The sequence below is a fragment of the Podarcis liolepis genome, assembly GCF_965112155.1.
Source record: "Podarcis liolepis genome assembly, chromosome: 6".
Classification (NCBI taxonomy): domain Eukaryota; kingdom Metazoa; phylum Chordata; class Lepidosauria; order Squamata; family Lacertidae; genus Podarcis; species Podarcis liolepis.
In genome coordinates, this window is record NC_139559.1 from 82,753,188 (window position 1) to 82,778,762 (window position 25,575).

The window sequence follows — 25,575 nt, forward strand, 5'->3', positions numbered from 1 at the left end:
TGGAATTTAAAATTGTACCATTTCCGTAGCTCAGAAGCTAATACACCTTGCTCACTGCATTCTTAAAGTAGACTAACAAGTGTAGACTCTCATCTGGAAGCTTCTTCCCAGTTCCTATATGTTTGGGGGCTGATATTGATTGTTCTGGGTCAAACCAGATAAGAGCTTCAGAAATGCAATTTTCACTAGGAAAATAGTGCTCTCCCTGGACGCCATGGTCCTGATCTCAGTTGGCATTGATATGGTTGATATCAAAGAGACAACAGATCCAATTGTCCAGCCCTCATCAGAAAATGTGTGGCTAATCCTATGTATTGAAAAAAACACCTGACTCCTAGTGAGATCTGTTGTTGGGTTATGCACTGAGAGGTCTTCCTTTACCACATGCATAGACAAACTCCGGCCCTCCAGATGTTTGGGACTACAGTTCCCATCATCCCTGGCCACTGATCCTGTTAGCTAGAGATGATGGGAATTGTAGTCCCAAACATCTGGAGGGCCGGAGTTTGCCTATGCCCGCTTTACCATTTCCCCAGGGCTGGATTAAGCAAAATAAACATGTGCTTGAGGCATCAAGGGAAGGGAAGCAACAGAGAAATTTTCCATTGGCAGATTTTTAACATGAATGGTCACAAATTGCTCAGCTGAGCATTCATTTTCACAGTTGAAGGATATTAAAAATCCCAACAGAACGACTAGGCAACAAGACAGGCTGGGTGTCTCATCTCTACCAAGTATAGAAGCAGATGTGTCACGTAAGATTAGTTTACAGGATCTGATTGAAGACTTTGTTTTCCATCTCACTGTAGATTTCATTTCATTTCAAAAAACAAAATGTTATTTTATGGTTTATTATTGTTTATATTAGATACTGTATATATGGAGGCACCAAAATATTTTAAGTGCTCAGGACCTCTCTAAAGGTCTTAATTCAGCACTGCACTCCTCCCTTCCCAAATCCCAAATCCCATGGCCATAGCCATGTTAAATCCACATCATGCTTCCCAACTTTTGTTTTCTCTCGTGTGCAAGGCCTAGTCCCAACTAGTGTTTGCTACTCACATAAACGGGAAGGGTGCTCTATGTCATCTCAAGCAAAAAAAAAAAGGGTCAAAACAGAAAGATGTAAAAGATGTGCCACATTTGGTGGTAGTGTCCCCCAAAGTGGTTCGAGCCACCATGTTCTCTTTTTAGAGAATAGAATTGAACGTTCTTTCTCAGTTAGTTACACTTAGAAAGGCGTTCTTGCTTCTCACACAAGTTCTTGTTTCAAGAATAGCTTCTTTGGAGTTCTGGTCATGTTCAGAAAAGTGTGGCGCATTCCCATTACAGTTTGGCAAAAATGGTATAGACAACTGGTCTGCCAAGTGGTAAATGGGTATTTGTGGGGAAACGCAATTCCTCTGCGTCTCTTTGTCTGGCCATTGGGATTTTTCCCAGGCCAAACTCCTCACCAGCCCACAATGACAGCCTCCTTGAGGGTTTTTGCCTGTGTGGAATGTGTCCTTTAACTTTCACAATGTCTCTGGGTTTCCTGGATGGAAGATAGAGAGGTATGTTTGAGAGAGAGTGTATGTGAGTGTGTAGAAACAAGCCTTCTGTAGAAAGCTGAATTTTTTGTCCACTATTTTCTGTGGCTCCTCTGGCATGTGACCCCAGGAAGGTTCCCCAGATGAGCAGACAGACCTTGATTGATCTGAAAAATATTTTTCACCTGTGCTACACAGCATACAGCGTATGAGCTTAGATGGATTTGCTTTAGGACAAACCATTTCTGTCTTACTGTATAAAGCTCAGGAAGACACAGACAAATGCAAGCAATGTTCTAAATCATCAGAGGCAAAGCTATTTTCTCTTTACCTATTTTCAATTGTTTATAAATAGGTTTTAAGAACACTTTGTAGTGAAAAGAGGACCTGAAAATAGGTCTCTGCTCAGCAATAATAGCACAATTTTAATATGGTGCATAATATGAGTCGTCTTTCATTTTATGGACAGGGGGTGGGATTAAGAGTCTGATTAGAGAAATTAGCTGGTGCAACATGAAATAGGCTTAAAACATTTTCCTGTTATATCCCTTGAGATGTCATTATAATGCAGGGGATGCATTTGATCACAAACATAATTTGAGGGGAACTAATTCTGTGCAAGGCAGAGCTTGAAAATATGCTGACTGTATGACAATTTGTGTGATTTCGTCAGTATAGGAAAGGGATGAGTAAGAGGTTGTAATAACAATGGTATCGTAAGATGATACCTCTCAGGGCATCCTATATTTATCCCAGTCCAAGATGCTAGTTTTGACTTCTCAAGTCCTATATGCACTGAATAATACGTACTTGAGGATGTGTCCAGAACACTGTTCTTTCACACGTTCAAGTTTGTTTCTTATTGTCCCATTTTTTAAAAAAACAGGAAAACTTTGTGTGTTACCTCTACATCTTCTCTTTCTGGAGCTAAGAGTTCTGGTTAAGGGTTAATGCTTTATTTGCATAATTGCACCTGTATATCCTTCCAAAAATATGAACCCATTTCACCCCAGAAAAAAAAGTGGATTTGGAGCCCTTGAGATAGGTCTTAATTGATGCATATGGGATCGATAACTAGTTTAAAGAAAATGGAAAATGGAACAAATTCACAATTTAACAAAAAGAAAATCAGGACTCACCCACACTGGAGTTTAATGTGGATCTGAAACTGCTTGTGTCTCTATGGGGGTTTTTTTGGGGGGGGGCAGTGTCCACAAATTGTCCTTATTCAAGCAGCAGCCCCCACTCTCCCTACTAAATTCAGGTTTTGCTGGGCTGTGCTTAATCAATAAAGGAAGACACTCCAATATAAAATCACATGTTAACTAACTGTGGACACACTGAAGCACGCTGCGTTTTGTTTTTACAAATGTTGTGACAATTCATTGGCTGCCATCTATCACCACACACCCTACATCTAATCTGTTTCCATCAGCCCAAAGGAAATTATGCAGCCTACCCTTTTCCACCAGTTGAAGGCAGGCTCACAGTATTTTATATTTCATTTAAAACAGGTATTTCTGCAGAACTGCTCTTGCACAAAATAACTGTAGTACCAATAAAAATGGTCATTTCAGGTACAGGAGACAGGAAAAGATAGTAGGAGGAAAGAAAGCAGCAGTCTTTCATGTGAGGCAACTCAAAATTCTTGCTGAGCTTTGAAGCAACACACACACACAATTTTTATTGCTCTTTTGTGCAAATGTGGTACACAGAGAAGCTTGTATTTAAAAAATAGACAAAAAATAAAAGATGGAAGTACACAAGTAAATGAATACCTGCTTACATGCCCATAGAGGGCCTCAGATTTTGGGATCTTATTGTGGACAGAAAAGTAATAACCGAGGGGAAGAGACAGTAGTACACAGTGGGAATACACCTCAAACACCCCCCTCCCCATTCTAAAATCTAGACAGATTTTAGAAGCATAAAATTGAAATGCCCATGTGTGGATGAAGACTCACAAACTTCCACATGGAAACAGCAACACAAGTAGACATTAGCACCCTAGTTTGGACGCAGCCTAAGTCGAAAAACAACGAAAAAGAGATGGAACAATTATGGGCCATTTTCATTGCTTTTCTTTTTTGCGCAAGCCCCGTGTGACACATTCTGGTTTGCAAGTTAGACTGCACCCTCTCAATGATAGCAGCAGTTTTACTATGTTGGAATTAAAGAAGTTAACACAATCAAATATTATAGTATAGAGAACTAAGAGATCCTAGTTGAGGGTGGGGCATTTACTGGACCAGTAAGATTCATTAAATGGTGAAGGAGTGGACTACTGGCTGCAAGAGAATGCTTCTTTTAAGTCTAATTTCTTTATAAGCAGGGGAGTCTGAGAACATGGAGGGGGGGCAGCCTCTGATATTGGAAGCTTGGGGGGGGGAAGTAATGTATTTTCATTTTGTCCAACTTGAGCTTTCCACATACAGTGCTGCCTCGCAAGATGAAAATAATCCGTTCCGCGAGTCTCTTCGTCTAGCGGTTTTTTTGTTTTGCGAAGCAACCCTATTAGCGGCTTAGCAGATTAGCGCTATTAGTGGTTTAGCGGCTATTAAAGGCTTAGCGGCTTAGCGGCTAAAAGGCTATTAGCGGCTTAGCGGCTTAGAAAAAGGGGGGAGCGAAAAAAATCACAAGACTCGCAAGACGTTTTCGTCTTGCGAAGCAAGCCCATAGGGAAATTCGTCTTGGGAAGCGCATCAAAAAACGGAAAACCCTTTCGTCTAGCGGGTTTTTCGTCTTGCGAGGCATTCGTCTTGCGGGGCACCACTGTAATGGGGGGGATACAAGAATAAATTTATTTTTGGATCTATGTTTATATACATCCTGGGCTTTGTTCCGTTTTTTCCTAACCACTTTTTTATATATACAAATTTTAAATTAAGGTTTGGTGTCTGTCTAATTGGTGTCAGGAGGGAAGACAACAAAAATATTTTGCTCAACCCAGGGCCTCGCTATATCATGAGCTCTTCAGATATATGTTTTTATATCAACATCACAAAAGAAGAAAATTCAGCTTTTAAGAAGCAAGAGCAGCATCGGAGAAATCACATGTCAAGGTCGTTTTATCATGGTCCTTCTCGGTTGCCAGTCCACAGCATAATTGCTAGTATGGGTAAGCAAAAGTAAAGTGATGCTGGTTTTGTTAAAATATATAATAAAGAAGCAACAAAATAAAATCTGCTATTGGGGAACAGTTGTTCGCTATGTATTTGGGCATCTCTTAAGATATTATAACCAAACTTTGTATGATGGTTCCCAAGATCAAGGGCCAGGTTTGAACACAATCAGACACTAATTTGAATCAAGATGGCAGATCAAACCTTTCAAATCTGGTTAAGAGCGGTAGTCATGTAATCTGGGGAACCGGGTTCACGTCTCCGCTCCTCCACATGCAGCTGCTGGGTGACCTTGGGCCAGTCACACTTCTCTGAAGTCTCTCAGCCCCACTCACCTCACAGAGTGTTTGTTGTGGGGGAGGAAGGGAAAGGAGAATGTTAGCCGCTTTGAGACTCCTTAAAGGGAGTGAAAGGCGGGATATCAAATCCAAACTCTTCTTCTTCTCCTTCTTCTTAAAAAAAAAAAGAATTTCTGAGCAGTTTTGGGTATGAGACTGCCAGTGATGTAAGAAATACAAAACTATGGGCAGTATTCAGCAAAATATTTGTGTTAGCATACAAATGATTTATTGTTGCTGTTGCTGTTGCTGTTGTTGTTGTTAATAATTTTAATAATAATAATTTGTATACTGCCCTATACCCGCAGGTCTCAGGTCATTTCACAAGATAAAATCACAGTACAGTTCTACCTCGGGTTAAGTACTTAATTCATTCTGGAGGTCCGTACTTCACCTGAAACTGTTCTTAACCTGAAACACCACCTTAGCTAATGGGGCCTCCTGCTGCTGCCGCAGCGCGATTTCTGTTCTCATCCTGAAGCAAAGTTCTTAACCTGAAGCAATATTTCTGGGTTAGCGGAGCCTCTAGCCTGAAGCGTATGTAACCTGAAGCATATGTAACCCGAGGTACCACTGTATTAAAACAAAAAAGACATAAAAAAATTGACACTAATGCAATGGGATTTCTCTCCCCCCCCCATTCTTAGCATTATTTATTTATTTATTTATTTTTATTGGGTTTTATAAACAAGAATAATGTTATACAAACAAGTATACCAAGTTTTCTCATGTCATCTGTGTATCACAAAAAAAAAACATTACATTGATGGTACATTCTCCTTAAGCCTGTGTTGACTACATCCCCATAAAATGTTAATCGGAGACAGCATTTTGACATAACCTCAAATAAATTAGATGAGTCAAATCGAAGTTCCTGCACATCACTTTATGTAAAAGCACTCGGTGTTCTTGCCCTGTGTTGTTATTTCAAACCTTACCTAAGGTAATCTTACAATTCATCCACTGATTGAGAGGGGAACAGCTCTATTTTTCAGAAGCTGATTTTTCAAGTAATAGCTACAGAAAGATTGAGTGTTAGAACAGGTAATCCAAGCCTTTGGCTCAAATAATTGCAGCCCATTTCAAGTCTCTCCCATACTCATTAAAGCCTTGATTGGGTTAAAATGGGTGGGCTCTTCATCCCACCCACCCAGATAAGTGTTCGTTCACCCTTACAATGCAATATGGAATTAAATACAAATCTCTCTCTTTTTCTGGTCCCTCTCCTGGAACTGTAATCAATGCAATGATTATCAGTCTGCCAAAATTTAGAGGGAATAATTATCTTAGTGGGCTTTGCTGAGTGTTTCACAGGGATTGGTAATGCCGTTGAGGAGAAAGCAGTCCTCTCATATTACAGTCGGCTGAGACTATTGCGATGGGGCACCTCAAAAAAAGAAGAAGGGGTGTTCCTTATCTTCCATGGGCCAATGCATAACTAAGGGAAAGCTCTTCCCAAGGATGTTTGCCATTATACACCTTTAGGCGGCAGGCAAAAACGTTCCTCTTTAACCAGGCCTTTGGCTGACGAGCATCCGATGCCCTTTTAAAATGTGTTGAGAGGGGGTTATTGGGTTGTTTTTGTTTTTATTTTGATTGTGTATTTTGTGTTTTTATATTGTGATGTTATCTACTGAACTGCCCTGAGACCTGTGGGCATTGGGTGGTATGCAGATTTACATAAATAAATAAATGAATAATAAGAATGTTGGTAGGTTAGTACACTTATGTGATTCAGTCCATGTCCTGCCAATTCAGGGCCGGATTTAGGTTTGATGAGGCCCTAAGCTACTGAAAGTAATGAGGCCCTTTATATGTCCAGCTGTCCTTTGTCAACAACGAATTGTCGCTGTTTTTTGTGTTGAATATTTTGAGGAGCATGCTAGCATTACTTATCATAGGAGCCTACACAACACAAAACACTGTTGCTGTATATAGGTTTTATTTGTATTATTTTTTATCTTATATTTTGGAAATGTACATCCAGTTTTTTCCCCTTTAAGTTTTTTTGGGGGGCCCCAAGAGTGTGGGGGCCCTAAGATAAACTTGTTTAGCTTATACATAAATCTGGCACTGTGCCAATTCCATATGAAGTGGATATTGGGAAGTGATTTGAAGTGACTGGGAACTAAACCCTTCATTCCATGGGTTGTTGCTTTTTTTAAGTGCAGCAATTTTTAGCTCCCCCCGCCCGCAGATTTCCAGCCTCAGATCCCCCACATAGAGTTGGTAAGGGAGGGAAAAGTATAGGAGATGGAGGGTTTCCTGCTTGGCAGGGGGTTGGACTCGATGGCCCTTGTGGTCTCTTCCAACTCTATGATTCTATGATTCTATGATTCTATGGTTCGGGTCTCTCCTGACCTGTCCATGGCAAGGGTTGCAATTCTGACATCACATCAAGTTTGGTTCTTAGTCCTCTGGATCAAATCAAATATGTTGGCCCTCCCGCTATGCACACACCCCCCCTTTTCAAATGCTAAATTGTTTTGTTTCTTTTCTGCCTTTCCTTCCAGGTACTGTGGCTATAGATTTGCAAGATACAAGTTGCAGATCTCCAAGCGTGGCTACCCTAACCCTTCCTTCAGAGGCAGGAAAAACAGGCAGGAGACCCAGCATAGCACCCGTTTTGGAGGTTGCTGACACCTCAGCAATTCATACCTGCGACCTCTTAAGTGACCAGTCAGAAGATGAAACAACTCCCTCAGACGAAGAAGTTTCGAATGGCCTTGAGTATGTTCAGTTCACATAAATAAGTTGTGTTTTTTTAGCATGGAGCTGAAGAAAGGAAATTAGATGTGATGGAAATAATTACAGTGGTGCCTCGCAAGACGAAAACAATCTGTTCTGTGATTCTCTTCGTCTAGCGGTTTTTTGGTCTTGCGAAGCAAGCCCATTGACGGATTAGCGGATTAGCGCTATTAGCGGCTTTTAGCGGCTTATCTTCTGATCGGATCAGCTGATAAGCGGATTAGCGGCTTAGAAAAAGGGGGGAGGAAAAAAAACCAGCAGGAGATTCGTTTTGCGAAGCACCTCCAAAACGGAAAACTCTTTCGTCTAGCGAGTTTTCCGTCTTGCGAGGCATTTGTCTTGCGGGGCACCACTGTAGAAGCAAAATGTTAATATTTTCATGTGAGGCATGCGCCAGCTTTCCCCAGAATATGTACTTGGTGCTGAAGGATAGAATTCAAGAAAATGGTTAGCGGTAAAAGACAAAGCAGTAAAATCCTGATTTTTAATCTTGCCTATGACTAATAATAAGAGAAATTAAAATTAGGGGATAGGGAACTCGTGGTCCCAATGGTACAAATATGCATTTATACAGTGGAACTTACGACACCCACTGGAAACTGGGCCAGTTCTCTCCCGTGAGCGTAATAACTGTTATCAGCAGAATCAGTTCCCTTTTGGCAAAGGCAAGTTTTTCTGAAGTAAAAGAAAAGGGAACAGAATGCACCAAAAGGACAACAGAAGGTAACAGCCAGGAAGTCCGAAGCCAAAAGGTCAGGGTATGCAAACAGGGATGGTTGTACATGCAAAGTAAGATTTGATCAACAATCCAATGCTGAGTTTTTCTTTTTGAAGACTCAGAGGAAAAGAGGCTTAGGAAAATGAGGCAGCAGTGAGATCACAGGCAGAGCAACTGAACCAGGAAAGCCCATTTTTTTGTTTTGTTTTTTTCTTGTTTTGCAGATATGCAGTAGTTTTTTTTAAAAAAAATTCCAGATTGCTACATAGGGACACTAGTGAGACTGAATAAAAACTGGAATATTCTCCCTAGTAACTCTATGTCTCAGGTAAAGGAGGCTACAATGTACATGGAAAGATATTTATAATAAATAATAATAAATTTTTATTTATACCCCACCCTCCCTGGCCAAGGCTGGGCTCAGGGTGGCTAACACCAAATATGAATTACAATAAAACGTAATAGAAAAAACAAAACAACGACAACAAACAAACAAACAAACAAACAGTTAATTAAAATACGGCTTAAAATGGAGCCTCATTTTAGTAGTAGCCCATAAATGAAGACCATAAAGGGAGGAAACACCAGATATTCACCCAAGCCAGCTAACCATGCTGGTCCTACATGGGCCAGCAAAAAAGCCAAGGGAAAATTGATATACCAAATCCCATATAAGGGGTCAGAGTCTAATCCGAAAGCCAGGCGGAACAGCTCCGTCTTGCAGGCCCTGCAGAAAGATGTCAAATCCCGCAGGGCCCTAGTCTCTTGTGACAGAGCATTCCATCATGTCAGGGCTAGTGCTGAAAACGCCCTGGCCCTAGTTGAAACCAATCTAACCTCTTGAGACTTGGGACCTCCAAAGTGTTGTTATTTATGGACCTTAGAGTCCTCCGTGGGGCATACCAGGAGAGGCGGTCCCGTAGGTACGAGGGTCCTAGGCAGCGGAGTCCCCACTGTACTGGAATGTGTCCTGAGGAAGCTCATAGCTGAGAGTGTTAATAAGACCACACATTTCTTTGTTTTAGGTATCTGAAAGGCTATCCCCCATACTCCCCATACATAGGAAGTTCTCCCACCTTCTGCCATTTGCTTCATGAAAAAGTGCCGTTTTGCTGCCTAAGGTTAGATAAGGTAAAGTTACGGTTTTGTGTAAAGTGTTTCCTGTGTGTTTATTTTGTGCACATGGCTGCATTTGTATCCTAGATAACTGAACATTAAGTTGATAAAGCCTGTTACACAGTTTTGTTTGCATGGTTCATGGCTTGCCATGTAGTATCATGGTTGCCACGGCCCTGCACATATTAGGCTAGCGCAGTGTTTCCCAAACTTGGGTCTCCAGCTGCTTTTTTGGACTACAACTCCCATCACCCCTAGCTAGCAGGACCCAGTGGTCAGGGATAATGGGAGTTGTAGTCCAAAAACATCTGGAGACCCAAGTTTGGAAAACACTGGGCTATTCCTACCCAGAGATGTTCTTCTGAAGGGGCAGAAGCTTCATACACTGTGAGAGTAGAGTTGCCATATAATGCCATGTAAGGTAGATGCAACCTTGAAATTGGGGTTAGGCTTCAGAGTCCTATGATTCTGTTGTGAGCAATGGGTTATTTCAAGAAGGGCAGGCAATTCAGAGCTAGGTTTCATTCATAGACATGGAGGAAGCAAAACCTTTTGTCTGCATGTATGTCCAAGAAGATGAGAAGCATACCTAGATCAGAAAGTACTTCCTTGATCGGATACGGCAGGATATATTTAACTGTCTGGTTCCAGTCCAGTGCAAACATGAGACCAAACTTCTCATGTTCCACATGTGAAATTGTCCATCATGCAACAGCAGCATGGAAGATATGGGGAATGTTCATCTGTGTGGCTCAGGAAGAACTCAAAATCAAAGTAACTATAAATTCATCTTATTGTTTATCACATTTTAAACTGCTGTTCAGTCTATTTTGAATTTCCGCAGCAGCTTACAATATTTCCGCAGCAGCTTACAATAATATTTTATTCTTTTTTCCATATAGAAAGTTACATTTGTTACTCAACAATTATATGCCAATTCAGCAAAACGAGTGACTTCCTGATCACTCAACATCAATGTTATAACCCAAATTACATTGGGTTTTGTTTGAAGGTTCCATCTTATCCAAGTTCATCTTCTCTTACATGTTTCTTTACATTTTCTGCTATTTTTTTACACTTCAAACCCCCTTGTGGTCTTCACGAATGGGAAATAACTTTTTATATAGACTAGAAAAGGTTTCTGCTCTTCTTTAAAAGATAATAAATTTGTGTCTTTTATCAGCACTGTCAATTTTGCCGCCTCTGCATAGTCCAAGGTTTTCATCAACCATTCTCCCTTTGAGGGTTATCTTACAATAATCTGAATACATAACAATATTATTATTATCTCCATTTTTATAGTACTGAACGTGATGAGTTTGTTCAATATAGGTGCTCTGCTGTGCATGTAACAATATTTCATGAAGTGGGCAGGTCTTTAAATTCAGCAAATTCAGCTACCATCAAGTTACTATGTTGAGGATGAAGTCTTCTTGCAGTCTCTTCTGTAAACAAAGGCCATGGTGCCTGTTTTAACTTTCTGGTTTTAGGGATGCCAACATAATTACTACGAAGATGCCAAAGCCTACGGATTCAAAAACAAAATCATAATAGTGGCTGCAGAGACTGCTGGGAATGGTCTCTACAACTTTATCGTTCCTCTCAGGGCTTATTACAGACCAAAGAAAGAACTCAATCCAATAGTATTACTACTAGATAATCCGTAAGTGGATTTTAAATGCTGTTGTTTTTTTTAAAAAAAAATTATTATTATTATACTGATATGGGTTCATATTCAGGGCACAGTTACGTTCTACATTATCCCTGGGTGGTTTTCAACTGGAAGTATTATGGCATCAGTACCTTGAAGATGGTCAGCAGCAAGCATTTATTTTACGCACCAATGGTAGATTAAGGTACAACTGCCAGAAATGGTAGATTAAGGTACAACTGCCTTGAAAATATGGCAAAATGAAATTTCAACATGGCTATCGCATGAGCTGTACAAGGATCATCTGTACATATTAGCTTGCCATTCGTATTACTGGGAATTACAAAATGCTACATTTCATCTTGAAAGAGTCCACCGCCACCCTTCACACAGGTCCATGCATACACAGTTTTGTGGGTTTGTTTGTTTGCACAAATTCAAGTTTTCAGCCCACTTTCAACTCAACCTCCACCAGATAACCTGTTCCTCATGCACTGAACTTCTGCATAGGTACGGTTGCTTCACAGGGAAGCGTAGATTAGGCTTACCAGACATTCTCAGTTCCTGGGGACAGTCCCCAGATTTGCAAATCTGCCCCCGGGAAATGTGGCAGCGGCAGCCTCAGTAGCCCGGAGCCAGCCTGGTAGCGCAGTTGGCTCTGGCTGGCTTCAGGAGCGGCTCACTGCCATTGTCACTACCAAGGGGGAACCAGGGACGTCCAATGGTACAGATCTCCTGCCCCCTTCCCCCTTTGTTTTGACAGATAGGGGAAGGCTCGGGAATCACGGGCGGGCGGGCGTTGCCCAGGAGGGGTGCAACACATGTGGTTTCTCTGCCAGGCAAGGTGTAAAGCCCTTCTTTTGCACCCTGTGAAACATAAATGCGCAGAGTTTTTTTTAAAAAAACTGGGCAACAGCCTCCCGCCCGTGACTCCCAAGCCTCCTCCAATCTGTCAAAACAAAGGGTGAAGGGGGAAGGAGATCGGGGAAGGCTCGGGAGTCACGGGCAGGCGGCCGTTGCCCAGTTTTTTAAAAACTCTGCACATTTATGTTTCACAGGGTGCAAAAGAAGGGCTTTGCACCTCTATACAATATGCATGTTTGCTTGGGCCCAGGGTCTTTTGCCTCACCATCCCCACTACTGACTCCCTGTTGCTACTCAGCTTAAAAAAAAAAGTGTCCCCAGATTCATTGGGGAAAAAAAACACCTGGTAACCGTAGCATAAATTGGAATGCATTTGCCCTGACAAAGGCTTAGCTAATAATAACAGGTCGCTTTTACGTTATTGCAAAGGGTAGCTTTTAGTATTTTAAAGAAGAACACAAGAAGTAGCCCCGTTAAGAGCAAGAACCCTGAACTGTCACGGTTCCCTTCCTTATGCCGTATAGTCTCATAATATCAGCCTTCACTAATGTAAGATCTTTAACCTATGATCAATAGTAGATCTCTTTCTAGCTCTTCCTTTCCGGGAATCATAATGTGTGAAATGTCTTTAAGATATTGTTTCAATGTCACCTCTGCGCTGAAATTTGGAGTTTAAAACCACAGTGCCCTCTAGTGCTTGCACTACATTCTGTTTGTGAGGCTTATATTTTAAATATAACATTTTTAAAGTATTGTTTTCCCCCAGTATTCTGTAGCACACTTCCCTCTCCCTGTGTGGCCGTTTCTCAGTATACTGACAACAGCAACAAAACGGGAATATTGACAAAATACGGTTCACATATCTATTTATTTATATTTATACACCGTCCTTCTTCCCCATAGGAACACAGTTAAAACATAAAACCAAAACAATTCAGCAGCAAGCATCGAAAACTATGCCATTTCACATGCCTCCTGAAAATGCATGTATGAAAAGTTTTGCTTACACAAAGCGTTACTGATCCTCTAGCTCGGCGACTCTGCAGTAATCCAACACTAAATTGTGCACAAAAAATTGGACATTTTATATGAGATGATAGCTGGGTGACTGGGGAAACCTAGCCAGATGGGTGGGGTATAAATAATAAATTATTATGATTATGATTATATTACTAATCTGCTGCAGCAGCGTCTGGCAAGGTACTGATAGGCTGGAAAAGGCCTATACGATCTGCCCTATGCACACTGTTGCGCCACCCATATGCAGCCCCTATTTGGGGCCACGTTGCAGGAAAGTAATTCCTACAGGGTGTGTGGGAAAGGTATCTGTCTTTATCAATACAGTGTCGTTAAGCATAGGGTTTATTCTGCCCTGTAAGGCATCTGATTTCGACACTTTTACTAGAAGTACTGATATAATCATATTTATTTGATAGTTTTCCCTAAGTAAAAACCCCTGTTACCTGGGGTTATAATGAGATAAACCTTTTGAATGAATAATAAAAAAGTATTCTTTGAGTTATCATAGTATTTCCAAAGTGCATTTGCATTTGTTAGCATTTTAGTTCATGACTCTTTGTGACAATATGTTTCGCTTTGTGACCCATCTGCTGCTTAGGCCAGATATGCATTTTCTGGATGCAATCTGTTGGTTTCCAATGGTTTACTACATGGTGGGCTCTATTGACAAGTAGGTAAAAAAAATCCTTGGAACACTCAATATTGTAGTGTGCTGTGCTGTGCCGTGCTGTGTAATTGCATGTGTCCCTGTGTGGTGTCATAGTTCAAATGGTAGCATATTTGCATGCATGTTTATCCTTCACCCTTCTGAACCATTGAGTTACTATTTTACCCTTTAAAAAATAATAATCCTGTTTCTGAGACCCAGATTCCAGTTTGCTTTGGAAGGGGCTCTATTGTTGGGGACAATATTTCTGCAAGTCTAAGTAACCCATGACTCACTTTCAAGTCACTGGGGTACCTACAATACTGTCTTGCTCTCCAGAGACTCAAAAAGGTCGCGGGGGAATTCAAGGTCACTCCACTATGACATGAAGGATTTAGGCTGATTCACAGGAGTGGTTTAGACATTTGGCAAGAATACAGTGTGATATGGGACTTGGAGACCTAGAGCTACACTGTTTCTGAGTTTATTTCTCTCCAACACACACACACACACACACACACACACACACACACACACACTTTGTAGCTAGTCTAATAATTACAGTACCTTGCTCTATGTGCTGCTGTGACTTCTTGTTTAAAACTTGTCCTTGTTTTAGAACTGGGTACATCCAGTGAAAAGACTTGTTTCCATTTGCACTTATGCCACAAAAACGGAGCTAGGCAGTCTTTACAAACTGACCTTGCATTTTTAAATTAAAAAAATCGTTTACATTTGATTTTACAAATACAATCCAAATGTATATCCGTATACAGAGATTACTCTGAATCTCGAGACTTCCCCCATCCCCTCCATGTGCCCCATTGTCGACATTTAGAACTGCATATTATTCCATAATCTATATTTTATATCCAACCCTAGTTTCCATAGTGTTTGTTACATTACAAGTGAGATTAAAATCCTGCTAATGTTTTCATCTGCTTGCAGTCGTCTATTAAATTTTTCCCATTGTTTTGTAAAGTTTTTGTCCTCTTGGTTCCTGATCTTTCCAGTCAGCTTTGCCATTTCAGTATAGTCCATAAGCTTGGTTTGCCAATCTCCTCTGATAGCGACTCTTTCTTCTTTCCATCTCTGGGCTAACAGCATTCAAGCAGCTGTTGTCACATACATAGAGAGTCTTTTCTGTTCCTTTGGAATATTGGTACCTATAATTCCTAATAGAAAGGCTTCTGGTTTTTTAACAAGAGTTATTTTAAACATTTTTTTTTCATTTCATTATATATCACCTCCCAGAAAGCTTTTACTACCTTAAACAACCACCACATATGATAAAAGGTACATTCGCAAGTTTACCTTACATTTTTGTCCAAGCCAGTTTTTGTTTGGAACTGGGATTAGATTCTTTTACTTCTGCTTGTCAAGGGCTTTTTGGTGTGCTATCAAATGCCCCCTTGCCATTTTATCTGTTCATCAACTTACAAGCAGGGCTTGTGATCCCCTCTTACATTGCTGTGGGCTCCTATTCCAGGCTTACATGGTGGTGAACAACAAAGGCATGCCCATAAGCAGAGGGGAAGTTTGCGGCTGCTATTTACATTCCCCAAAATGCTTTGTAGAACCCTTCATGTGCCAGTACTTTGAAGCACTGTGGGAAGTTTAAATTTAAAAAAGTGTTGCCATTGAAATTCCCCAGAGGGAAATGTTACATGACAGCTGCAGGCTATCCTTTAGTTCCAAGTTGGAAGTTTCCCCAAACTCTTCCCTGTGGATCAGTACAGAAGATGCAAATTCCCCTGGATACATGAAAACAGCCTTTGGAATTTTTGCAGAGCTCTGTCTTAGTTGTTATTGGCAGCAATGGCTAATATATTTTTTAAGAAACAAGAAACACACTTAAGATTGGTGTATAATTCAGCAGCTGTTTGTTGCTGCCATATAAAAAATCGTAATCTGAGCAATTTGGTTTGATATGTTGGAAATAAGCTATTTTTGTATGAATTTTCAACATCTCCCGGTTTCTTCTCCACTCTGCTTTCCCAATCAAACTTTACCATCCTCTCCTCTGAAGCTGCCTCCCCACCCATAAAATCTACACCCTATGGAGAAAATGTGTTTTTTGAGGGGTGAGAGGAAAAGCAGGGAATTCCCATTGCATTAGCAGAACTCTGCACACACAGTGTGCAGGGATACTGGGATACAACCCAGTATTTTTGTAGGCTGCCATATATATTGAATACTTTTGTTTAAATATCAGTGTTTCCCGATCATCTTGAGTTAGGTCCAGATTAAGTAACTTGAACACAGTTCCCAATACTTGCCTCATTGTTTTTGTGTGATCTAAGTTCAGCTAATTTAGCACAACTTAGCGGAGCCAGCCCATGCTGTTTATATGAGCAAAACCTGCTGATACATTAAACTTCTCTTCCTTCTGGCACAATGTGGATCCTTAGTTAAGTGGAAAACTTAAAATACACCGAAGAAAGCAGGTTGTATGTAGTAGTTATGGCATCTTCTGCCAGGTTTTAAAGCTGGAAGTTATATCTGAATTTAGTAAAGCAACATTAATCAAAAGACCCTTTTGTGAGAAGTACAAAGGTTCTTCGCCACTGCGGCATAACTTATCAATGAATCCCATCTAGACCACCTTCTCTCCTGTTATTTCTCATTTCCAGTTATTAAAAGTTAATAGCCTGGCAAAAATACAAAAGAATGCTATAAAATTATAATGAGTTGGGAGGAAATTGTGGTAATTTGGCATCTTAATGCTTATCTGTTCAAATGATATTAAGACTGCATGTCTAATTTCATCTGTTAATAATTTATGTAGCAGATCATTATGTTTGCACTGTGGTCTAATACACTTGAAATCAAAGTAGTCTCAACTCCTGCTAGCTGCCCCAGTAAGCCTATATCCTGACTGGAAATACACACACATGGGGAACACCAGTGTTTTCAGAACCTTGTAGCCCTTAGTATATTTATGCACCCATTCCTTTGATGAAGAATCCCTGAAGATTCCAGAGGATTCTGGGACTCATTCTAAGTAGGCATTCTCAGTTCATTCATTGTCGAGCCTCACCATTGTCCCTCGTGAGTTAGGAGCATCGTGCTAATGGATCACAACGCTCCATGCCCTAGTTTCACCCACTTTTGAAACATTTTTAGTAACTTGTCATCTGAACGTACAGTGAAGAATACCTACAATGCCCATTCACGATGCTGAAATCACAGTCAAGTTGAATTTACCATGGACAGACTGTCAATCATTTGAATCTGTGTTCAAGCACATAATGATTGTTCTTCCAAGTCAACAGGAATGTCTAAGTTATTTAGTGAAGAGTTCATTTTCTAGCCTTTGCATTCTCAATCCCCTGACTACACCAGACAACCTACATATTGTATGTCACAGGGGGCGGGGGGAATGGAATATGTGAACTTGCCTGTAAATATTGCAGTATTGTAGATTCAAGCCACAAATGATGTAAATGTGCTTTCCTGGAGTGTGGGTTGTTTTTTGCTTTTTTGTTTTGTTTTGTTTCACCCAGAGGAGCTACATCAACTGCAATTAGTAATGCACAAATTTGTCAATTTTCTTTATCTTACATTTCTGAATCTTATATTCTGTTTGCCATGTACCTGCATCTGTTTGTTACACAGCTTTCTCCTCAGGGACGCAGTTTAACGTAATTTTGCCCTGCATACATGTTTTTGAAAGCATCTCCCCTTGCTATAATGCATTGCTGTACATTATTCCTTTGCTTGCTAAGATGTGCATTTTTCTGCACAATTCCCTAAATATATACATTTTCTGGTTTGATAACTCCATTACAAAATTCAGATACAAAATTCACAGAAGTGTGAATTTTGAAAGACAGCAGCGTATGCTTGGCATTTTATTTCTGGAAATCCCATTTAGGCAGCTACTGAACTTAATTTCTTGTCTCTAGCTAGCATCTGGATTAGAAGTTTCCTCCACCCACAGTAAAAGGGGTGGGGAGCTTCTCAGAGTGGGTGGTTTTGATAAGACAAATGACCTGAAGTGAAAGGGGGAGTTCTCTCTTGTGCAAAATTCTGAACTAAACAGCAGTTTTGTTTAGCTGCTACACACCGACACCCACACACCTTGGAAAAAGCATTCAGGCACCTTAGTGTCTTTGGGAGCTGACTCTTAGACCATCATGTTCACCTCAAAATTAATTTAGTATGCCCCATCCACTGGGCTCTCTTTCTGTTTTTGCATGCTTGCATCAGCATCAAAAGTGTTTCTTTGTGTTTCCAAAGCAACATCCATATCTGTTACATTCCCCCATAGAGTGGTGTGGGGGATGCTTTCAATGGACCTTCTTGTAATTTGGGCAGAGAACAACAGTTTGCAGTGCTAGAGCCAGTGTAGTGTAGTGGTTAAGGGCGGTGGACTCGTAATCTGGTGAACCGGGTTCGCTTCCCCGCTCCTCCACATGCAGCTGCTGGGTGACCTTGGGCTAGTCACACTTCTCTGAAGTCTCTCGGCCTCACTCACCTCTCAGAGTGTTTGTTGTGGGGGAGGAAGAGAAAGGAGATTGTTAGCCTCTTTGAGACTCCTTAGGGTAGTGATAAAGCGGGATATCAAATCCAAACTCTTCTTCTCTTCTCCTGCTGCTTTCTTAATTATTGCTACTGTGGCATGACTGCCAGTCGTGGAAAGCTGCAGGTGTCAACTGTCTGAATGTAGTTTCCCACACCATATGGAAACAAACCCAGTTTGTTTTAACCTTAGTGTACATTCAACAGAAAGCCTCTGCCTTGCTGTCTCTCTGACAAGCCTTCATGTATGATAAATGCCTGCAAATGTATTTGTTATGTACACATTATGTCAGGCACCCCCAAATTCGGCCCCCAGATGTTTGGGGACTACAACTCCCATCATCACTGATTACTGGTCCTGTTAGCAAGGGATGATGGGAGTTGTAGTCCCCAAACATCTGACCGAGTTTGGGGGTGCCTGCTTTATGTGTTCACCCAAAATTTACGGGGTGTGCAGTTAATGAACTTAATTTGTGCAAAGCAATCCTTCCATGGAACAATCTTCTTGGTGAATTGAACAAGGCAAGGAGGAGACAGTGAGGGCTTGCGTAATGTCAAGCACTGCCAAACTTTGTCTCACATCTTAGAAGCAAATTAAATGCTTTCACAACTGGGAAACCATTGCAGGGAATAATGTCATCATGTTGTGTTTCCGGAAGAATGCAGTTTCATGAGAAGCCTTTGGAAATGAAATACGATTATTTGAAATGCCATCTTAATGCAACTCAAGCAATAGTTTTACCAACATTTTTTTAAAACAGAAGGCTTGCACCTGCCATCCTTCCTAGCATGCTATGTAATTACTTCCTACCAACTATCCAATATGGTATGTCTGGTTTATTCATTTTTTAAAAATTGACCTTTACTTTTTTAGTTAGAAATAGTGTCCCAAAAGATAGTAATCAGCCAAGGGAAATTAATCATGCTGTGGGTCAGTACATATGCAATGCCTAATTAACCACAGTTTAATAAGTTGGATGCCAGACTCAGAAAGATTGTTTCTTTCCCACTCCATGACGCAAACATTTCTCTGTGGTTAAGCAGTATATTGGCAGTGACATTGGCTGTTGAAATCTGAAACTGGGTTTTAATGTGGGTTTCAGATACTGGTTTAAAGCGAGCTTTATTTGTGCTGTTCACATACGCAAGCACATTAAGCAAATCACAATTGTCATCCACAAGTTAGAGGGTGAAGTCTATAGGGGGCAGAGCCCCCTCTACTCAAGGATTTCTACTCATTTCATTTCATATATTAGGCTTATTAGTCACTTGTCATGCAAAAGTCTCCAATGGAAGAGTAGGAAGAAGAAGAAGAAGAAGAAGAAGAAGAAGAAGAAGAAGAAGAAGAAGAAGAGGAAGAAGAAGAAGTAGTGCAATATATATTACCATAGGGGGGAAGTGGGAGAAATAAGACAATACATTTATATTTTATATAATATAACATTCATTTTCATAACATTTCCCCCCACCTTTAAACTCCCCACCCCACTCAGATGTCTGGTGTCAAGGCCAGCTGTTGCAAATCTAGGGTGGGTTAGTCCAGTTGTCTTCCAGGGATGGTCCACCATCTCTCCTCTCACTTCAGGGGGAAGTAGTAGCAAAACAAAGCAGAAAGATGATAATGAAAGCCCAACAGTACCCTGAAATATTGGGGTTATAAATCATGATGGGAGCCTCCAGGAGGAGAGGAGCCCCCCATTGTAGACCACCTTCCAAAGTGTAGAAGACAATCAAGCTATCAACACAAGGGGCAGAGGTTCCTGTGTTCCCTTGTGCTTGTGCGTAAGATTTCCATGCAACCAGGCACACTCAAATAGGTCTTGAGTCAACTTCGCTGAAGCAGCTGCTATCAAAGTCAGCCCTTATTAAAAGTGTGAGTGGGTGGGATTTCTCTTGCAAGGCTGGGGCTGCAGGAAACGAATGGGCATTCCTGTGGCTGGCTCTTGATTAGTTCATCAAAGTTAAAACAGAACCAGATTTATCTGTGCATTGATCTTCTGAGGGGCTGAGTCATGCCACATGACCATTGGGCCCATGGCAACCATCTGAAAACCAGTTGAAATAAATGTCATATATTGGCTTTCTGCTTCCCTATTGCATATAAGGAGCCGCCACAACAGCAAATGTTTGGAGGTTGTTGTTTTTTTGCATGCTAAGGTGCAACAAAGGTTGAGTTCAACAACTTGCAGGGCAATCAGCTCACCGCAGGTTGTAAATTGACCTCCAGGGTTCCAAATTCCTAAATATTGTAAAGGTTGCTTACAATATGTGGCTAATTTTATGACGAGCCATATATTTTTAACATTGCCTAACATTTTGCCCTGTTTTCAAAAGCCTAGATGATTTGCTAAGGTGTGGTGTGACCTTTGCTGCAAACGTGGTCGTGGTGGATAAGGAAAGCACCATGAGTGCTGAAGAGGACTATATGGCAGATGCTAAAACTATTGTAAATGTACAAACCCTCTTTAGGTAAGTGGCAGTACTTTTGTACCTTTGCTGCATATGGTATATTCTTGTTATGGTGAAGATTGCTAAGTGGAATGCACCTAGGTAAAAAAAAACCCAAAAAACTGACTACCCCACCCCTAGATATGGCTTTGTTTAAATGTGTGGTGCGAGCGTGACTTTACAAAATTTAAGAACAACCTATTTGTTCAAACCAAACCCCATGTGATCGATTAGGTGGGGCAGGGCTGACTTTGGCCCCCACAATATTTTATTCAAGTTGACACTCCTGGTTGGCACATACAGTATGATTAAGTCTGAAACTTCATGGCATGTTATATCTGCTCCAGGTCTTTCATCAATGGGTCCCAGAAGTTTCAGTTAAAATCTGTTTTTTTGTGGTGGGTGAGTCAAGTATAGGTTTGAGGTTGCATCCCCGCAGCTAACATTTGGCGTCAAGCAGTACGAATGAGGCCTGCACTTTCTCTCATCTTGCTCATCATAGATACTTCTTCTCCGCTGAATACATACTACTAAGACTCAACTGCTTGCTACACTTTTGTGGCAGCTGCTAGAATACAGTAACCCGTTACTGAGTGTTGTATTTACTACCGTGTGTAATTAACCACTTGGTAATCTTGGATGAATAAACTGCAGCAATACAGATGGCCATTGCTGGTTTTTCAATGGTAGCTGTTGTTTTGAACTATTCCTTGGTGAATCTTTCTCTTGCTATGAAATGAAGTTCTTCTCCTACCTACCCCAACGTTCATAGCTAGTGTCAGTCCTTCCTGATTCCCTCTTCTTTTAAAAAAAGAAGAAGCTAGAAGTTATAGAAAAGGTTGTGTTGGTTTAAGGAGTAGCTCTTGAGCAGTAGCTCTCTGCTTCTGTGTGTAAACTAAGAGATTGCTAGTAGGGTAGAAAACCTATGCGTGCCCAGCTATAAGCTCACAGGCTTCCATTACCAATGTTTTACTGAACAGGCAGACTTCAGGAGCGGGACCAATGGAAAGAGTCCTGCTTGACATTTCAAAGATTAGGTATATACTTGGGAGCAGTGTCAGAAAGCGTTTTATGCCATTTTATACAGACCAGTACACTACTGTTTAGTAGTACATATAATCTGTATTCACCTTCTCTTCTTTGGTCTGATATGGCCCTTTCTGTTTCTAGCCACATTTTCTTGGAGCCTAATTCTGTAGTTTCAGGATGACTTCGCTTCCACTTGAAGGTACCCAATACTGAGTTGAAACCATTGGCCCACTGAGCCCAATGCTGTCTAGCCATTCTGGCTTAAACGATTCTCTTTAGCTAGAGGCACTGGGAATGAAACTTGGAACTTTTGCATGAAAAGTCATTAGCTCTTCCACTGAGTAAATTTTCTCTGCCTTTACGATTCATTCACATTTTCTGCATGTGAATCTGCTCGTAGTTTGCTACCTTAATGGTAGATTAATAATAATAATAATAATAATAATAATAATAATAATAATAATAATAATAATAAATTTTATTTATATCCCGCCCTCCCCAGCCGAAGCCGAGCTCAGGGCGGCTCACAACAATCAAATAATCAAACAGTCAAATAGTCACACAATCTAAAAATATTTCATTATAAAAAGTAATTAAATCAAATTGATGGCAACCATTAAGCAAAAATTCTGTGCAGATTGCCAAAGGAGGGAGTCAGGCTGCACCAAAGGCTGTACCAAAGGCCTGGTGGAGCAGCTCTGTCTTGCAGGCCCTGCGGAAAGATGTCAGGTCCCGCAGGGCCCTAGTCTCTTGTGACAGAGCATTCCACCAGATTGGAGCCACAGCCGAGAAGGCCCTGGCTCTAGTTGAGGCCAGCCTAACCTCTCTGGATGACAGACTGGATGGCAGTGGATTTAAAAAAACCAAAAAAAACCCTCCTTCGGGCACCATTTTTTCTTATAGTCCTGCTGTCATCTGTACCCTGAAGATTAACCATGATGAAATTGCTTGCCAATATTGCCATTACTGGACCCATAATTACTTCATCACAATTTTTTTTGTGCTCAAGGAACAAATGCCTCCAAGCTGTTAATTTGCAGCAATCCACAGCTGGGTTGCCCTTTCTTAAACAAACAAACAAACAAACAAACAAACAATCACTAACCATGAGAGGAAAATTCAGGAGAATCAGATGAAATCTAAATTAAAGCTTGCTTTCAAGATCCAGAAAAGATATTGGTATAGCCAAGAAAAATTAGACACACTTAACTGAAATACATTTTCCAGTTTAGTTATAGCTTGCAATAGGAATTATTTGCTATCTCCTGCTAGTTCATGCTTGTGTGTAGCATATAATCACTAGATGGCAGCCTTCTCCCGTATCTGAAATTTAGGAGAATATATATATATATATATATATATATATATATATATATATATATATGGATATAGATATATGATTTAAACAAAATGTTTAGTTTGACTTAGTAAATCAAACAGCTACTCTATGTTTAAAAAGAAATACCAGTAATTTTGTAGCAGCAATGTGAGGACCTAGAAAACACATTTTTGGAAAATGGAGAAAAAGTTTTAGTGTTGGCGTTTTTAGTGTGTGAAGGGGCAACATAACTTTTTATGTTTTACTTATTACAAAGATCTAGTCACGGCCATGAATGGGGAAATTCAACATGTGGCATGCTTGTTTTAATCTCAAGTGTTGATCAGTGACAGATAGCAGCCCCACTTTGCCACTCCCTTTGCAGGTAACCAGTGGAGGCAGTTTTCCTCATGCTGTTTTAGGGACCACAGTTTGACATCCAAACATTTCATACCACAGCAGCAGGGAGGGCAGCTTCGTTTTTTTTCCTTTTAACTTTTAAGCGCTGCCTATCCTGAAGACGGGACGTGAGTGGCACTGTGGGTAAAATCTCAGTGCCTAGGGCTTGCCGATCGCATGGTCGGCGGTTCGAATCCCCGCGGCGGGGTGAGCTCCCGTCTTTCGGTCCCAGCTCCTGCCCACCTAGCAGTTCGAAAGCACCCTTAAGTGCAAGTAGATAAATAGGTACCGCTTAATAGCAGGAAGGTAAATGGTGTTTCCTTGTGCTGTGCTGGTGCTGGCTAGCCAGAGCAGCTTTGTCACGCTGGCCACGTGACCCGGAAGTGTCTCCGGACAGCGCTGGCCCCCGGCCTCTTAAGTGAGATGGGCGCACTACCCTAGAGTCGGACACGACTGGCCCATACGGGCAGGGGTACCTTTACCTTTACCTTTATCCTGAAGACAGCTTCAGTATGGCAGCAACAGAAGTAGAGCTGGGGCTGCCTGTCCCATCTCAAAATGTCACTGTGAAGGGCACTAGCATGCTTATCGTAATGGCCACCCTACTGGTCTACTTGTGGGATGCGGGTGGCGCTGTGCTCTAAACCACTGAGCCTCTTTAGCTTGCTGATCAGAAGGTTGACAGTTCGAATTCCTGTGATAGGGTGAGCTCCCATTGCTCTGTCCCAGCTCCTGCCAACCTAGCAGTTCAAAAGCACACCAGTGCAAGTAGATAAATAGGTACCGCTGCGGCGGGAAAGTAAATGGTCTTTCCATGCACTCTGGTTTCTGTCGTGGTGTTTTGTTGCACCAGAAGCAGTTTAGTCATGCTGGCCACATGACCCAGAAAGCTGTCTGTGGACAAACGCTGGCTCCCTTGGCCTGAAAGTGAGATGAGCGTCGCAACCCCATAGTCCCCTTTGACTGGACTTAACTGTCCAGGGGTCCTTTACATTTACTTGTGTCCATTTTGGGTTTTGTCCATATGGCACTCACCCAACTTGGATGAATCCAAATACGAGAGAAAGACTCCTATATGATTGCTTTTGGTTGCAATCCTATACACACTTAACAGGAAAGAAATCCCACTGAACTCATTAGGGCTTACTTCTGAGGACAGTGGTACCTCGGTTTAAGAACTGAATTCATTCCGGAGGTCCATTCTTAACCTGAAACTATTCTTAACCCGAAACTATTCTTAACCTGAAGCACCACTTTAGCTAAAGGGGCCTCCCGCTGCTGCCTCATGATTTCTGTTCTTATCCTGAAGCAAAGTTCTTAACCCGAGGTACTATTTCTGGGTTATGGAAGTCTGTAACCTGAAGCGTCTGTAACCTGAAGTGTCTGTAATCCGAGGTACCACTGTAGTGTTCAACACAATCCTATACATGTCTATTCGGTAATAAGCCCCACCAAGTTCCATGCAGCTCCCTCCTAAAGTTTGTATACGATTGTGTAAGACCTGTGATTGGCTTTGGTAATGGACTGAATGAGACCCCAAAAAGTGAAGCTTAATCCACATAAGACTGAGAAACTGTTCCTGGGTGGTTCCCTAGGAGGTGGCCTGCTCTGGGTGAGGATATGCTTCCTCTGAAGGAGCAGGCATATAGCCTGGGAGTAATTCTGATGTTGCTTGAGGATCCAGTGACCTTGATGGTGTGGAGTTCCTTCCATCAGCTTTGACTGGTGGTCCAGCTACACCCCTACCTGGGCAGGAACAGCCTAACCTCTGTTGTCTAGGTTGTGAGTCAAGGCCCTGCCCCTGCTTGAAGATATAATAATACACATGGACACAAGTTCTTAGGTTAATGGGCTAAGAAGGCCACAACTTTATTGGTTACAGAATGTGAGTGGTATTGGCGTAGGCATTGGATCGGACAGACTATGCTTGACGCCTGCCCGCTCTGCTGGGAGTCACACAAGGGTTAACAACCAGTAGAGGGAGCTTGTTGATGCAAATCAACTGGAAGCTTTCCCCTAGAGTCACTGGGGGTCGAGCCATGGCCCTAGCCGCCACCAGGGCATCAGACAGGAACCACGACCACCAAATTCCTTTAACAGAGTAC

The 25,575-nt window shown here is 41.4% G+C and overlaps 1 protein-coding gene across 8 annotated transcripts in view; it reads left to right on the forward strand.

Annotated features, from left to right (window-relative positions):
* The window catches only part of KCNT2 (potassium sodium-activated channel subfamily T member 2), a 214,778-nt gene that overhangs the window by 162,993 nt on the left and 26,210 nt on the right, over positions 1-25,575 (forward strand). For 5 of the 8 annotated variants that reach the window (XM_083506736.1, XM_083506739.1, XM_083506735.1 and 2 more), the window contains 6 exons: positions 4,418-4,647; positions 7,503-7,719; positions 9,481-9,586; positions 11,062-11,234; positions 13,705-13,776; positions 20,611-20,745. In XM_083506736.1, the coding sequence (XP_083362862.1) occupies positions 4,418-4,647; positions 7,503-7,719; positions 9,481-9,586; positions 11,062-11,234; positions 13,705-13,776; positions 20,611-20,745 (933 nt within the window). The remainder of the gene's footprint in view (positions 1-4,417; positions 4,648-7,502; positions 7,720-9,480; positions 9,587-11,061; positions 11,235-13,704; positions 13,777-20,610; positions 20,746-25,575) is intronic. The other 3 variants (XM_083506742.1, XM_083506741.1, XM_083506738.1) reach the window with 1 other exon arrangement.